At 37.3% G+C, this 16914-nt stretch overlaps 1 protein-coding gene across 1 annotated transcript in view; it reads left to right on the forward strand.

The window, feature by feature from the left end:
- Positions 1 to 8392: 8392 nt before the first annotated feature.
- The window catches only part of LOC107592757 (serine/threonine-protein kinase Nek8), a 13822-nt gene continuing 5300 nt past the window's right edge, over positions 8393 to 16914 (forward strand). The window contains exons 1-11 of the mRNA XM_016282307.1: positions 8393 to 8446; positions 9686 to 9891; positions 10166 to 10398; positions 10474 to 10605; positions 10721 to 10929; positions 11668 to 11747; positions 11960 to 12147; positions 12235 to 12382; positions 12928 to 13004; positions 14298 to 14415; positions 14583 to 14733. Coding sequence (XP_016137793.1) covers positions 8400 to 8446; positions 9686 to 9891; positions 10166 to 10398; positions 10474 to 10605; positions 10721 to 10929; positions 11668 to 11747; positions 11960 to 12147; positions 12235 to 12382; positions 12928 to 13004; positions 14298 to 14415; positions 14583 to 14733 — 1589 coding nt within the window. The 5' untranslated portion in view covers positions 8393 to 8399. The remainder of the gene's footprint in view (positions 8447 to 9685; positions 9892 to 10165; positions 10399 to 10473; positions 10606 to 10720; positions 10930 to 11667; positions 11748 to 11959; positions 12148 to 12234; positions 12383 to 12927; positions 13005 to 14297; positions 14416 to 14582; positions 14734 to 16914) is intronic.

The raw sequence follows: 16914 nt of genomic DNA on the forward strand, positions 1-16914 counted from the left end.
GAAACTAAAGGAAAATACTTTCCTACATTGCCGCCCCCAAATTTAGTATCTAAATTTGTAATTATTTAGGAAAGTCTCATTGTCAGTTACTATTTTCTTCCTCATCCTCCCACGATGGCAACTTAACTAACCGGGCAACAGGCCGTAGATAAGTGCGCCCTTTCACTTGCACTTCTGCAGTGCGTATACGATTATCTACTCCTGCAAAAGTTTTAGTTACTCTGCCAATAGGCCACAAAGCTCGGGGCAACTGTGGATCAACTATCATGACGATCTGTTCGGTACTCAGATTGGCAGTGTCCTTTTGTCATTTTTGGCGGGCCTGTAGGCTTGGTAAGTAATGCCGGATAAAGTTTACCCAAAAGTGATCGGCTAAAATTTGGCTGTGTCGCCACCGTCTTCTCCCTAACAGATCACTAGATGAGTACATTGCTTGTAGGAATGAGGCATCCCGACGACCCATCAGTAACAGATTCGGTGTGACAGGGTCTGGGTCGGCAACATCTGATGAAACGTAACCTAATGGCTTAGAGTTGAGGATTCCCTCAACCTCTACCAACACTGTACGCAAGACTGCTTCAGTCACTGTTCGATTGCCCAAGACTACCCGAAGAGCAGTTTTCACCGACCGTACCTCTCGCTCCCAGGTTCCTCCAAAGTGTGGAGAATGTGGAGGGTTAAACTGGAAAGCAATTTCCTGGCCGGCTAGATGTTCTTCAAGTGGACCTTGTAACGATGCGAAGACTTCCTGGAGTTCAGTGGCTCCTCCTCTGAAGTTTGTGCCTCTATCAGCAGTATCTCATATGGCTTACCACGACATGATACAAATCGTCTTAATGCCATCAGGAAGGCATCCATGTCCATGCTCTCTAAAAGATCAAGATGTATGCAACTTGTTGTCATACATTTGAATATGATGCCCCAGCGCTTCTCTGTGCATCTACCTATCTTAATAGTGAAAGGGCCAAAACAGTCTAAACCAGTAGACCAGAAAGGTGGTTTGTACAGTCTTAGCCGTGAGGGGGCAAGTCTGCCATCTTCGGAATTACAGGACTTGCACTTTTGACAAGTCTCACAATTGTACTGGTGCTTCTTGATGGATTCTCTGCCACGCAGGATCCAATACTTGTGTCTGATTTCACCTAAGACCCGTTCTGGTCCTGGATGCAGAAGCTGGTTGTCATATTCTTTGATTAAGAGCATTGTAATATGATGTTTAGGATCTAGTATTATGGGATGTATTGTGTCTGGATCTAGGCCCTCAGCTCGGCGGAGTCGTCCCCCGACTCGGACTGAGTCAAGTTTTTGATCATACTCAGCGGAAAGTGAAGCAAGATGACCCTGGGCAGATATGGATTTACCTTTGGTCAGCGCAGCCACCTCTTCTGGGAAGCTGTCCTTCTGAGCTTGTCTTAACAGGTGTAGTTCAGCTGCTATGGTATCTGCTGCAGTCATGATAGCAGCCGCCCCATGAAGGGACTGGTGAGTAGCCTTCAACAGTTCTTTCCAACTCTTAATATTGGAGATGTCAGGTTGAGACTTGACAAGACATGCATTTCCACAGAATGATTGTTTTTTCAGCTCATCACGGTCATCAGGAGCTGCTAATTCAGGCAGGGATGGCCAAGTGTTGGGATGTTGATGGAGGAACAGTGGTCCTTGACTCCAGCGCTGAGATTTGCTAAACTCTAACAAAGTCTTCCCCCTAGTCAGGTCATCCGCTAGGTTATCGGTGGTATTGACATATTGCCAATTTGACCCTAAAGTCTTGTCCTGGATTTCAGCGATGCGTGTCCCGACGAAGACTTTGTAGTGACAGGAGTCTGATCTCAGCCAGCTCAGGACTGTTGTCGAATCGGTCCATAGAATAATATCACTCGCAGGAATAGACAGCTCTTTACTGAGCAATTTTGCCAGCTGTGCTCCTGTGAGAGCTGCACAAAGCTCCAAACGGGGCATTGATATCTGTTTGTGGGGCGCCACTCTGGACCTTGCCATCACAAAGGCTACATGGATCTGGTTTTGCTGAACTTGAGTGTGAAGGTAAGTGACCGTTCAGAGGCATCACAGAAGATATGGATGGTTCTCTGTGTGCCTTCTGTGTCAGCACATGGTGGTATGTATGCTCTGGGTATCTCAACAGTGTGCAAATTGGCTAGTTCGGCCTCCCAGGCTTGCCATTGTAATAACAGGCTTTCCCGGTGGATGATGTCATCCCAACCAATCTTGAGTTTCCAGAGATCTTGAATCAGTATTTTCGCTTTTTTTGTGAAGGGTATAAGATATCCCAGTGGGTCGTACTGTGTAGCCAGTACTTTGTACACATTTCGTTGTGTGGGTTCAGAGTAGTCAACTTGGCGATGTTGGTATCCAAGGTGGTCAGTGAGACAATTCCAACGGAGACCTAAAGCTGGCTCTTGTGGGTCTGAACTGTGTTCCGAAAGCCACAGTTCAGTGCTGGCTTCAACTGGAAGGTTTCTACTACAGCAGGTACATTACTGGCCCACTGGCGGATTTCAAACCCACCAGAAGACAAATGACTGCACATCCTGTCGATGAGGTTACAGGCTTTCTCTGGGGAGTCAAGACTCTGCAAACAGTTATCAACATAGAATGCCTGTTCTACAGACCTTTGAACATCTTCGTAGCCTTCACTGTTGTCTTTCACATGTCTTTGTAGCGCATATGTGGCACAACAAGGACTGCCAATCTCTTTACATAGCCTGCAGTTTCCAGCTTCTGGATCTCTTGACAATATGTCATGGCTTGTTCAGTGCAATTTACGATCCTTCGCTCTGTACTTCAAAGCAGTGAAAGACAAGCGGATTTGGGTGCTTTTAGACAAGGACTATCCTTCCGTCTGAGAAGTGGTGTGGCATATCTCATGATGCCATTTACATTTACCCTTACAGTGCGCTGCTCAAGCAAGTCAAATGCTTGCTGATCAAGCTTGGATCGGGTGGCGGTTTTCTCACTGATATAGGGCAAAGTGTCAATTTGCCACAATTTCTCCACATGCTTCTGAAGATGAAAGTGGGTAGGTTCAACTGCAGTAAAGAAACACTGCTGCTCATAAAAGGGGAGAGAAATCAAGCTGCAGGACCTTGATGTGTCCAACCAAGTGAAGTACATATTGCTATAGGTCCCCCAGAAGGGCCAACACGAACAGGCTGAGTAGGTTTGTGGAAAGTCGGAACCAACCAATAGTACAGGTCTCACTTTGTCAAATGCTGGGATTGGCAGCCCCTGTAAGTGCCTGTACTTCTTCATCAGTACTTTCACTGGGTAACTATACTCTGAAAGACCCAGGTCATCAGCTGTGAATGCATGATCGATCTTGTATCTATGTCTTGGGTTGTCAGCTGGGGAAATTTCGAAAGAAACAGATGCGCCTTTCAGGTGAACAACCTCATGTCGTACAGTTCTCAGTGAGAGTGTTTCTGGTTCTTTCTGTAGCTGGAGATAATGTGCAGCGGAAGAAAGGAGGACAGTCCGCTCAGAACCATCGTCCAGCAAAGTATATGCCTCAAGTGAATGTTCGGCATTATGCAAAAGTACTTTGACCACCTTTAACATGACCTGTTGAGGACGGTTGGGACGGTCAAGATAAATGGTACCTGGAGGGGTACTAACCATGAGAATCTTGTTGGGCTCCTGTATATTCACATCATGTAGTACTGTGAGATGCTGCTTCTGACATATATTACAGGGCTTCTTGAGGGTACAAGCCTAAGATTTGCTATTGCGTCCACAGCGGTAACAACTTTTGCCTTCAAGCCACTCTGCGATCTGGGTAGTTGTCAGTGACTTGAATTTTGAACACAAACTGAGAGAGTGCTCACGCGTGTCACAATATGGACAGTAAGGTTTAGGCTTGTCTCTGGGCTTTGGCGGGAAGATACGGTGAGATGAAGAGGTAAAGGGTAATTTATCTGGACTACTACTGGTGTTGTAGTACACAGAAGATGATGGCTGACTCTGACTTATCTTCCCTTTCCTCCAAGGCTTCATCTGATCTTGAAACATGTCAACAGCTCTGCTGGAGATGCGCTTTGCCTGTGATTTTAGCTGAAGCCATGCTGATAGGTCCAGAAGAGTGTATGTTTTGTCTGTCCCTGTGATAAGTATACCACGGCTTAGACAATGCTCAACAAACCCATCACAGTAGCTGGCAGGCAGTTTGACTAAAATCTGTCTACGTGTGAGCCACATTTCAGTTCGTAGCCATTCTCACCCTCCAAAGAACGAAGCATGCCCACAAGACCGTGTATTGAGAACGCAAAGTTATCAAATGCTTCAGCATCCCCTACTCTGACTGGTGGAGAGTTCAATATAGCTCCAAGTTCACTCTGTACAAGTTGACGGGGTTGCCCATATTTGTCTTGGAGGGCTTGCAATGCAGTCGTGTATGGAGTGGGGTCATGCATGTAGGCTTGTGCTAATTTGTAGGCACTTGGTAGCTTTAATCTGTCTAGCAGCACTTGATATTTAAACTGCTCTGTGAGATGCGCATGGCCACCTATGAGACTGTCTAGTGCCATTTTGAGTAGGGCAAAGTCAGACTCCTTACCACTATCAAATTTAAGCAGAGCTGGTTTGGGTATACCAAAGGAGCTAGCAATCAACATGTCCATCATATTGACTGGGGCTGGTGGCTGTACACCAGGAACACTAAGTACTGATAATGGCTGTGGCCTAAACTGCAGTTGCCTAACAGGTTGTTGAAACTGACCTATTGGAGGATGAGGTTGAGAGTCTGCTGGGACTAAAAAGGTAGGTTGCTGGGCATAGCTGGTCCCTGTTGAATCTTGAGACATATTTGGTTTAGCTAGAGATGTAAGGTTGGCACCTGACTGCCCTAGACTATAGGTATGTCTATCAAAAGACAAGGATGGCTGCACTGTTGTAGAAGGGTAAACATCTACAGTAGTCAATTTTACCTGTTGGGGGCACACGCTTAGCGATGCTACAGGATAGATTGGAGAAGGAACAACAGTTACAGGTTCTGCATGTAATGATTTGGATGTAGAGAGAGATGTAAAGTGCTCAGGAACAGAATGTGAAATTGTAGGCTGAATAGTGACAGGATTACTCTGATGTAGGTAAGGTGTAGAGTGCTGTGTATTATCAGATAACTGATGTGGTGTGTGGTGAGCAACCTCTAAGTGAAAAAAGTGAAACTAAAGGAAAATACTTTCCTACATATATACAGTGGGGCAAAAAAGTATTTAGTCAGCCAACAATTGTGCAAGTTCTCCCACTTAAAAATATGAGAGAGGCCTGTAATTTTCATCATAGGTATACCTCAACTATGAGAGACAAAATTAGAAAAAAAATCCAGAAAATCACATTGTAGGATTTTTAAAGAATTAATTGGTAAATTCCTCGGTAAAATAAGTATTTGGTCACCTACAAACAAGCAAGATTTCTGGCTCTCACAGACCTGTAACAACTTCTTTAAGAGGCTCCTCTGTCCTCCACACGTTACCTGTATTAATGGTATCTGTTTATATATATATATATATATATATATACTGTTTATAAATAACAATTTAGTTTAAGCTGAAGTACTACTAAATCTAAATAAACTAAAACTTAAAAACTATAAATGTATTTAAAAAAAAACTAATAAAAATAACAAAAACACAATAAAATTACTAAGGCTTTAACTAAAATGAAAACAGAAATAATTTAAGATAATAACAAGAACTATAATAGTATAACAATGATACTAAAACAACACTGAACTTTGTAAGCATGAACAGAGAAGATGATTTATCCTCTTGAATCTTGTGAAACTTGACAAAAATAATGATTTTATTTCAAAGAACTGCTTTTTTTGCTATTAACAAGCATGGACTTCTGCTATAAATATCTCCTTTTTTGTTTCATGGAAGAAAAAAAATCATATAGGGTTTACAAAGACATTAAAAGATGTTAAAATTTGGAGTCAATTATTTCTTCAAACAAAAAATACAGCCGAACTATCACTTCAAAACTCCTCCAGTGTTTCATCCAATAAAATTGTAAAATAAAAATAAAATGAAATATTATTACATTATTATTCATTAAAAGATTCTGAAAAAGACCAATAATACCATGTCTGATGTGAGGAAATGTTCATTTTGCAAACAAGGGCCCTTTATGTGCTTCTGAAATGTAAACCTCAAATCTAGCTGTGGTCTAATCAGGCCAAAAAGTCATTAGGCCACCAAAAACATACTTTCAATATTTTGTAGGACACATTGTCTCAGTCATAGGCCATCAAATCACCAGTGACCAATCTTCTTATTGAGAATCAAGTTGACAGCATAATAGGCAGGTGGTGTAGAGGCAGTCTTAAGTTTAGTCCACTGGTCACAGTTAATGGTTTTACCTGTATTGTGTGGTGTTGAAAATAATCTGTGATTCAACCCACTTTAAAGATCTAGTCTGAATAGGCTTACAAAGCATAAAAAGGAAGCAGATAATTGTACAGATGCCGGAGGAAAGGGTCACTGACAGGACTTGTCCTGAGGATTATTTATCTCTAGCTTTGAGGAAAAGCATTCAGAATTGTATTTTCTGCATCATTGAGCTGCGCACTGTTACCTAACAACTGATCACAAACTTAGTCAGCTGTAAAAAAAAAAAAAAAGAGGCAAACTTTGATAGGAGTTTTTCAGTAGTTGATTTAATAATGACTTTGCTCACCTCAATACTAAATTTGTGTTTACATCTTTGATTAGCATAACCCTTGACAAAATGATGGGGTCAGAGTCAGTTCCCCTGCTCACTTGCTGTATTTTGTCCCCTTTAGAACTCTGTAGTAGGGATGGGCGTATCGATCCGAAGTATCGATACTCAAACAAAAATATCGATCCTAAGGTGCGTTTTATTTACCAGTGGTTTTGTTTATTTAACAAAAATAATAATAATAATAATAATGCGTACAATATGCATTGAATTGGACGAATAACCTTTGTTAGCGATTAATTGTGTAGGATAGAACTATTTTCCTGCTCATCTGAACACACGCAAATGTTGCAAGAACTAATCCATCACAGAGAGCGTTCACTCACTGCTGACAGTGCATACAAACAGGGCTGCGTTTCCCAAAAGTATCATGAGAAAGCATTAAAGCTTTTGGGAATGGCAGCCCTGAACAATGCTTATCAGAGGACAGAAAAAATAAAACATAAATGTTTGAGTTATTTCACAATAAACAAATTGAAATTGTAGCCTACATAGTTTGTGCAATTACAATTATTTAAACTGAACGTTGAAAGATAATATTGATCATGTTCTACTCTGTAATGTTAATAGAAATCATACACTGTCAGAATAAAAAGGTTGCATTTTATGCATGCAACAGCCATTCACTGGCAGTCCCTAATGGCAGTACAAAATATTGCACTAAATCAAAAGTTCAAATGTTACAAATAAGTTAGAATATTAATGTTGTAATACTGGTCGCACTAATATAAAAATGTGATGATATATGTTACAAAAAAGTAACAATTTTGAAATACGTTGATGGTTGTATTTTTTTGTATTTGATCTCAGTATTCCTATCAATGTTGTATAAGGGTTATTTATGCATAATAGTAACCCTAGAAAGTGATCAAACTGTTTAAAATAGCTGGGCTAAGATATATAACAATTTTTAAGACTGCAGAAACATGTTAATTCAGTATACACATTATCCCACCGGTTACAATTGTGACTGACCATAAAATACCAATTTTCACACACTTTTCCAAAAAAGAAAAAAAGTATTGATTATTTCAAAGGGTTACTAATGACACAAACAGGGCTGCGTTTCCCAAAAGTATCATGAGAAAGCATTAAAGCTTTTGGGAATGGCAGCCCTGAACAATGCTTATCAGAGGACAGAAAAAAAAAAACATATATGTTTGAGTTATCTCAAAATAAACAATTTAAAATTGGAGCAAACATAGCTAGAAAGTGATCAAACTGTTTAAAATAGCTGGGCTAAGATATATAACAATTTTTAAGACTGCAGAAACATGTTAATTCAGTATACACATTATCCCACCGGTTACAATTGTGACTGACCATAAAATACCAATTTTCACACACTTTTCCAAAAAAGAAAAAAAGTATTGATTATTTCAAAGGGTTACTAATGACACATCATTTGGATATTTTCATGTCTGGGAAAAAATTTGGGATTAACCGGGTTAAAATGGGTTTTAAACATAAAGTTAAGTGGTTTTCGTTACCCATTTTACTCTTAGTAATTTAATAATTTAATAAATTTGATAATCTAAAAGTTTAGTGCAGAAGAATCGGTATCGATATCAAAATATCGAAAACAAAACAAGGGGTATCGCCCATCCCTACTCTGTAGGGGTAGGAAGCGTTGTCTAGCAGGGCGCCTTTAGCAGCCAGCAAACATGGAGAAGTACGAGAAGATAAAAGTGGTCGGGAGAGGAGCATTCGGGTAAATACAACCACGAACCCGTTAATAGTTCGAAAAGTGGATTTAATGACGCGTGCTCGTTTGTTTAAACTAGCTGCTTTACAAAAAATGACTTTTTTGCGCGTTTAAACACGGTAAACGTTTTACTTGAGAAACTCTGTGGAGATCTTCTAATCTGCAGCGCTCCTCCCAGAATCAGAGCGAGCTAGCGGGACACACAGAGCATCACTTTCTCGCGTTTCCGCATTCCATCAGGAGAGTTACACAGCCATTATCACCCAATTCAACGAGTTACAGTTGCATTAAGAGTTTGAGTCAAATTTCGACACAAGAGATGTTAAGCAGTGAATAGCTCGCCCTACTCCTTTTAAATTTGCCTGCCAAAACAGCAATGTTTAAAGCGTTCCTATTGGAATTTCTATCGTAATTTGGAACCGTAACCGGAATGTCTAGTAGCAAACAGAGGGTAAACTTTCTTAAAGTTAAAGTATGGGCACTGTGTGAAATCTGTACTCAAATCTCAAAGTTTAAAGCTTAAACATATTTGAGAACACTTTAAGAGTCATGAGAGTACACTTCAATATGCACTTTGTAATAACGTCAAATTAAAACTTTTACTTTAAAGTAGGTTACATTTGAAATCTTTATGGTTTATTAATATTTTGTCGTGATTTAAAGACGTACACTTATTTTGATGTGTTGACCAAAGCACATGGAAAGTACTTGAGTATAATTTAACCTCTAGTGTGTTATTCGGTACATTTAAAGTTAACCAAACTAAATTGCAACTTCATTACAAAAGTGTAATTATAAATATATGACGTATAAGTTTCAATAGTAATGACATTATGACTGTATTTCAGTTCATAAATGCTTGTCGGTATATTTAGCCTACATATTTCAAAGACAATAGAAGTAATTATGAAATGACATGTAACAATGTAATTAAGTCCTACTTAAGTGGGTCAAAAAGCACACTAAAGTTTAGCTAATTGTATTTACTGTAAATTTAAACTAGGCTATAATACATTTTCATTTAATTGCAATTAAGTGTCTGAAAAATTATATTCAGTTCATACTTAAGTGTATTCTTTTAAAGTATATTATTTCCATAATAAGTGCTCATTTTAAAAGTATGATAAAATAGACAGCTGAAATGTAAAAACTTTAAATTCAGCTATTAAACTTGAAATTCTCACATTCTGTGAATGTAACAAATCCGCTTATTGACCAGTATCCTGATTTATGTATTTGTTACAGGATAGTGCACCTTTGTCGCAGACGCACTGATGGCGCGCTGGTGATCTTGAAGGAAATCCCAGTTGAGCAGATGACTCGTGATGAACGCCTCGCGGCCCAGAATGAATGCCAAGTCCTCAAGTTGCTCAGCCACCCCAACATAATTGAGTATTATGAAAACTTCCTTGAGGACAAGGCGCTGATGATCGCAATGGAATACGCTCCAGGCATACACTTTCTTCACTCATGTTTGGATGGTCACTTAATCTGTTCCGACAGTTTATATCAGGAACAAAATTCATAATATGTATTATTGTGATCCAAAAGTATTTATGTATTATTTAAATTATAAGGTATGGTCGCATTGGTAGCACAGAATTGAATTTCTGCTGCTTTTAATATGACTAGTTTGTAAGCATTTTGAATTATGATTCAAAACAACATGCATGTAGTCAATAATCTTAGTATATATAATCATTTGTCTCTTTATGATTATTGTAGGTGGAACCCTGGCCGATTACATACAGAAGCGCTGCAACTCCCTGTTAGATGAGGACACCATATTACACTTCTTTGTTCAGATCTTATTGGCCCTTTATCACGTGCACAATAAACTCATCCTACATCGGGACCTCAAAACCCAGAACATACTCCTAGACAAGCACCAGATGATAGTAAAAATAGGAGACTTTGGAATCTCGAAAATTCTTGTCAGCAAGAGCAAAGCTTATACTGTAAGTACCTCACCAATTATTTGAATTTGACTGTATGCGATTTAGTTACAGTTCAAATTCTCCTTTTCATGACAGGTTGTGGGGACACCGTGTTATATCTCTCCAGAACTGTGTGAAGGAAAGCCATACAACCAGAAGAGTGACATTTGGGCCCTAGGCTGTGTGCTTTACGAGCTTGCTAGTCTCAAGAGAGCTTTCGAGGCAGCAGTAAGATATATTTTCTTATTGATTTGTCTTGATTTGAAAGAATCTGAACATCACAAAATTCTTTGTTCCTTAAATGAATGTTGAATGACAAACGAAGCAACTTCTCTGTTGTCAGAACCTGCCAGCTTTGGTGCTGAAGATCATGAGTGGCACATTTGCCCCCATTTCAGATCGTTACAGCTCAGAACTGAGACAACTCATTCTTAACATGCTGAATCTGGACCCATCCAAAAGGCCCCAACTCAATGAGATAATGGCTCATCCCGTCTGCATCCGGCCATTGCTTAATCTCTACACTGACATAGGCAACGTCAAAATGCGCAGGTAGGACTTTATCATTTGAAAGTTTACTTTTCTACCGCATGTAATTGTATTGTTTGGGAAGTAATTACTGTATAGTGTTAAGAACTGTAAATGCATTTTATTTGGCCATTTTTCTTTTTAATTTCTTTTTAAAATTGTAATTTATTTTATTTAATTTTTTACAACATTTAATAGTACTGTTTCGGACTTGGGTTAAGAATTGTAAATGCACTTTGTATTATTTTATTTTATTTTATTTATTTAATTTTATACAGCATTTAATAGTATACTGTTTTGGACTTGGGTTACGTATTGTAAATGCATTTTGTTTTGCCACTTATTTTATTTGTACTTTTCTACTGCATTTAATTGTACTGTTTGTTAAGTATTTACTGTACAATTTTAAGAACTGTAAATGCATTTTATTTGGCCATTTTTCTTATTTTTATATAATTTTATTTTTTACAACATTTAATAGTACTGTTTCGGACTTGGGTTAATTAATGTAAATGCATTTTGGTTGCCCACTTTTTATTATTTTATTTTATACAGCATTTAATAGTACTGTTTTGGACTTGGGTTACATATTGTAAATGTATTTTGTTTGGCCACTAATTTTGTTTTGTTTTGTACTGTATTTAATTTGGCTGTTTTTGGACATGTTATGTATTATAAATGCGTTTTGTTTGGCCACTAAATAGACAACTATATACTTTGTTTGCTGGTCCTCCTTATTTGATGAAATTATTCTCTTTTTAGAATAGAAAAGCCACATTCTACTGTACAGACAGGCCCTCATGGCAGACCTGGTGGACGTGTAACTGGTACCAGACCCAGGGGTGGGATCTTATTTCCTTATATAGGCTCCTATTTTCTATTATTTTGTTTTAAAGAATCATTAAATATTTTATTAATACAGCCTTAGGTTTATAGCTGATTAAATATTATGTTTATACCCATTTTATTTTATTTTATTCATAGTAAGTCTTTATTTAGCTCTCTTGGTTTCACTGTCTGCATGAAGGTTTTTTGGTGCCATTTGTTTCATTAGGAGGGCTGTCCAGTCTAAGTTCAACAAAGATGATGCACCCATTGCCTTTATCTTCAGTGTACACCTGGGGCAGTGGCATTTCCACTCCTCTGCGTCTGCCCATGTTAAACACAGAGGTTATTCAAGTGTCCCTGGGCCGCACCCAGAAGATGGGCGTCACCAAATCTGGGCAGCTCATCACATGGGAGGTGTGATGATAATTTTTCTTCCCAATTGAATATAAATCCTATTTTATTTCAGTTTTCAGTGTTTATTTCGGTTTGACTCTATGCCAGGCCCCCTCGGTTGGATCTGGTGAGCCCACTCTGCCCGGCGCTATTGAGCAGATGCAGCCCCAGTTTATCTCCCGCTTCCTGGAAGGACAGTCTGGTGTCACGATCAAATCTGTCTCATGTGGCGATCTCTTCTCCACCTGCCTTACAGGTATGCTTCTTACAATCCAGAATTTTCCATGCAGGTCTCAGCATATTGTTGTGACGTCAGATTTGTCCATCCATAATGCAACATAAAACCAAAACAAAGAACGTTTACATGTCCATCAGATGCTCTTTTCTTGCCTGAGTGGACAATTCTTGGCCTGAAGCAAAAAAATGGACCTGTCTATGTGAAATTAAACACAAGAGTAATTTAAACATTTGTGATAAAGTTTGAAAGGGGGATCTAATCACCCCTTTTTACGATCCTTCCTACAGAGCTCATTAAGCACCATTTGTTCAGACTGCGAAAGCTAATCTCTTGTCCCCTGGCATTGTAGCACAGCGGTGTACATTTGTCTGCGCTAAAGTAAAGGATATGCTGTTAGCATTCGTCTCTGTGGGGGAATCATTAGTCACCAGCAGATACAGAGGATTAAAGGTCCTCACTTCCAGCTTCTCATCCAGCGGTTTGAACTGACGGAGGAAAAGTTTTTGTTTAATTCTTTGTTTATTAGCAGCAGCTACTATAATCTGCTCAGTTTGGTTTTGCAGACAGAGGTATAATCATGACATTTGGAAGTGGAAGCAATGGTTGTCTTGGACATGGGAACTTCAACGATGTGACACAGGTAGATTTCGACAACCCAATATATAAAGACCTATTGTTTCACAATGGAATGATTAGTGATGCTTGCTAAGCAAGCTAATTAAACAAAGTAATCCTAAACATTGACCTCAGGGCTCCACAATAAAGATGACCTGCTGGCCTGGGATAATTGGTATTGTTAACTAAAACTTAAACTATTTTGGCAATGCTTTACAATAAGGTATATTAGTTAACATTAGTTAGTAACATGAACTAAGAATGAACAATACTTCTACACCATTTATTAGTCTTAGTTCATGTTAATTTCAACATTTACTAATGCATTATTAAAATCAAAAGTTGTGCTTGTTAACATTAGTTAATGCACTGTGAATTAACATGAACTAACAATGAACGACTGCATTTTCATTAACTAACATTAGCAAAGATGAATAAATATTGTAATAAATGTATTGTTCATTCATGTTAGTTAATACATGAACTAACATTAACTAATTGAATCTTATTGTAAAGTGTCCCCACTATTTAAAAAAAAAGTTTTTGTTAACTGAAATAAAGCTGAAAAAATATGAATATTAGATGAAAAGCATAAAATTAGAAATGTTGGAATAAATTCAGTTTAGGTTGAAGTACTAAAACTACTAAAACATAAATAAAAATAAATTAAAACAAATTGAAAATATTAAATAAAGGCACATTAAAAATATTAATAAATATTATAACAATATATAAATAATAATTAAAAACTGCAGAATTTTGGGCAAATTGACAGAACTTTGACTTGACCATTAGGGTTTTACATGAATGATGTACAAGCATTTTATGTTTTTTTTAAACACTGAAATGGTATATTTATTAATTTAGCAATGTCTGTTCAAGTTTGTACAGTCAAACACCACTTACATTTTCTTTACAACATGTATAAATCTAGTTTTAATTGTATTTGTGGTTCTTCATGTTGCCGTCTTTGTATTTACTACTAAAACATAAATAAAAATAAATTAAAACAAATTGAAAATATTAAATAAAGGCACATTAAAAATATTAATAAATATGATAACAATATATAAATAATAATTAAAGACTGCAGAATTTTGGGCAAATTGACAGAACTTTGACTTGACCATTAGGGTTTTACATGAATGATGTACAAGCATTTTATGTTTTTTTTAAACACTGAAATGGTATATTTATTAATTTAGCAATGTCTGTTCAAGTTTGTACAGTCAAACACCACTTACATTTTCTTTACAACATGTATAAATCTAGTTTTAATTGTATTTGTGGTTCTTCATGTTGCCGTCTTTGTATTTAGCCCAAGATAGTGGAGGCTCTGCTGGGTTATGAGTTGGTTCAAGTGTCTTGTGGAGCGTCGCATGTCCTGGCAGTGACCAATGAGCGAGAGGTTTTCTCCTGGGGGCGAGGAGATAACGGTAAATGAGCAACATCACTTTTCACTCAAACACTGTGTTTCTTTGGGTTTCTCTTTGTACTCTTGTAGCCTCCAGGCAGACCTGGCATTTTGTGCTCCATCGTCCTCCTCTCCCTCTCTTTCCCTCTCTCTATCACACTCACTCTTTGTTATCCCTCTGTCCAACAGGCCGGCTGGGATTGGCCACTCAAGACTGCCACAACTGCCCACAGCAGGTGAGTTTGCCAGCTGATTTTGAAGCCCAGCGTGTGCTGTGTGGGATCGACTGCTCCATGATCATCAGCACACAGCTCCAGATTCTGGCCTGTGGGAACAACAGGTACTCAATACGTCCTCTCACAGTTCATTATGAACAACAACAACCAAAAGATATGAAAAATATTATGTTACTTTTATTAAAATATATATTATATTGGGAAAACACAAGCCGACAATGACAAAATGCCGAGTTATGATAAATAAAATGACAGTTATAATGTGATGTGTGTTCAGGTGATTTTGGTTGGATGTTTTATATTTATTTATTTTATATATATATATATATATACTGTATATATACATGGATGTACACAACCGTTCAAAAGTTTTGGGTTAGTAAGATTTATTTGAATGTATTTTGATTAAAAGTAAAAACAGTAATATTGTGAAATGGTATTGCAATTTTAAATAACTGTTTTCTATTTTAATATATTTTAAGATGTAATTTATTCCTGTGATGCAAAGCTGAATTTTCAGCATCATTACTCCAGTCTTCAGTGTCACATGATCCTTCAGAAATCATTCTAATATGCTGATTTTCTGCTCAAGAAACATTTCTTCTTATTATTAATATTGAAAACAGTTTTTGCTGTTAAATAATTTTGTGGAAAATTCTTTGAGAAAGTTCAAAAGAACGGTATTTATTTGAAATAGAAAACTTTTGTAACATTATAAATGCCGTTACTGTCATTTTGATCAATTTAATGTGTCTTTGCTGAATAAAAGTATTCATTTATTTTAAAAACTCTTAAAACTCTTTAAAAATGTGTGTGCATGTGTGTGTGTATATATATATATATTGACAATTATATCTTTCTATAACACCAACATGTCAGAAAAAAATTAAAGGGGTGGTTCACTGTTTTTTTTTCTAGGCTTGATTGTGTTTATGGGGTGCAGTCTAACATGTGTTAATTATTTTTCACACAATTTACCTTTATTCCACACCTCTCTGTCCCTTCTCTGAGAAACGGGCTGATCTTTTCCTGTTTTTATGAAACCCCGCCCTCAGAAATAGGCGATGGGATCTGATTGGTTAGCTAGCCCAGTGTGTTGTGATTGGCTAAACCGCCTCTAGTGCGAGTCTAATCGTCCCACCCCTCACCTCAGTGGCATGTGTTTCGGTTGTATTGTAAACAGCGGCATCGTTAATATCGTTTATCACTTTGAGCCCGATTGAGAAGCAGAGGATATTATTGAAGAGGATCGTGCAGAACCTGTGCAAGCACAGCTTTTAATAGTAGGCCAATGTTTTTTGTTTGTTGTTGTCTCATACTTTTAGATCCGCTGTTATTTGTAAATGCTATTGCTTATGTTAGCTTTTAATATACGGTTTTATCCTGATTAAAGCTTTAATACAGTACGGCAACCACACGCGCGTCTATGTATAATGCTTCTTATAGCTATGTGAAAATAAGTGTATAATTAGAACAGTTCATTGTTGGAGCTGAGCTGATGATCTGAGTGAGAGATTGAGAGAGAGATGCAGAGCAGAGCGTGTGCAGCAGGGCGACGCGAGGAACAGGATTAGAACCGCTGCTTTTGAACATTGATTTTGAAACTTGTGAATCCATTAGAATCAGGTGATTTTGGTTGGATGTTTTATATTTATTTATTTTATATATATATATATATATACTGTATATATACATGGATGTACACAACCGTTCAAAAGTTTTGGGTTAGTAAGATTTATTTGAATGTATTTTGATTAAAAGTAAAAACAGTAATATTGTGAAATGGTATTGCAATTTTAAATAACTGTTTTCTATTTTAATATATTTTAAGATGTAATTTATTCCTGTGATGCAAAGCTGAATTTTCAGCATCATTACTCCAGTCTTCAGTGTCACATGATCCTTCAGAAATCATTCTAATATGCTGATTTTCTGCTCAAGAAACATTTCTTCTTATTATTAATATTGAAAACAGTTTTTGCTGTTAAATAATTTTGTGGAAAATTCTTTGAGAAAGTTCAAAAGAACGGTATTTATTTGAAATAGAAAACTTTTGTAACATTATAAATGCCGTTACTGTCATTTTGATCAATTTAATGTGTCTTTGCTGAATAAAAGTATTCATTTATTTTAAAAACTCTTAAAACTCTTTAAAAATGTGTGTGCATGTGTGTGTGTATATATATATATATTGACAATTATATCTTTCTATAACACCAACATGTCAGAAAAAAATTAAAGGGGTGGTTCACTGTTTTTTTTTCTAGGCTTGATTGTGTTTATGG

Source organism: Sinocyclocheilus grahami, unplaced genomic scaffold (assembly GCF_001515645.1).
Source record: "Sinocyclocheilus grahami isolate Dianchi unplaced genomic scaffold, SAMN03320097.WGS_v1.1 scaffold158.1, whole genome shotgun sequence".
NCBI lineage: Eukaryota > Metazoa > Chordata > Actinopteri > Cypriniformes > Cyprinidae > Sinocyclocheilus > Sinocyclocheilus grahami.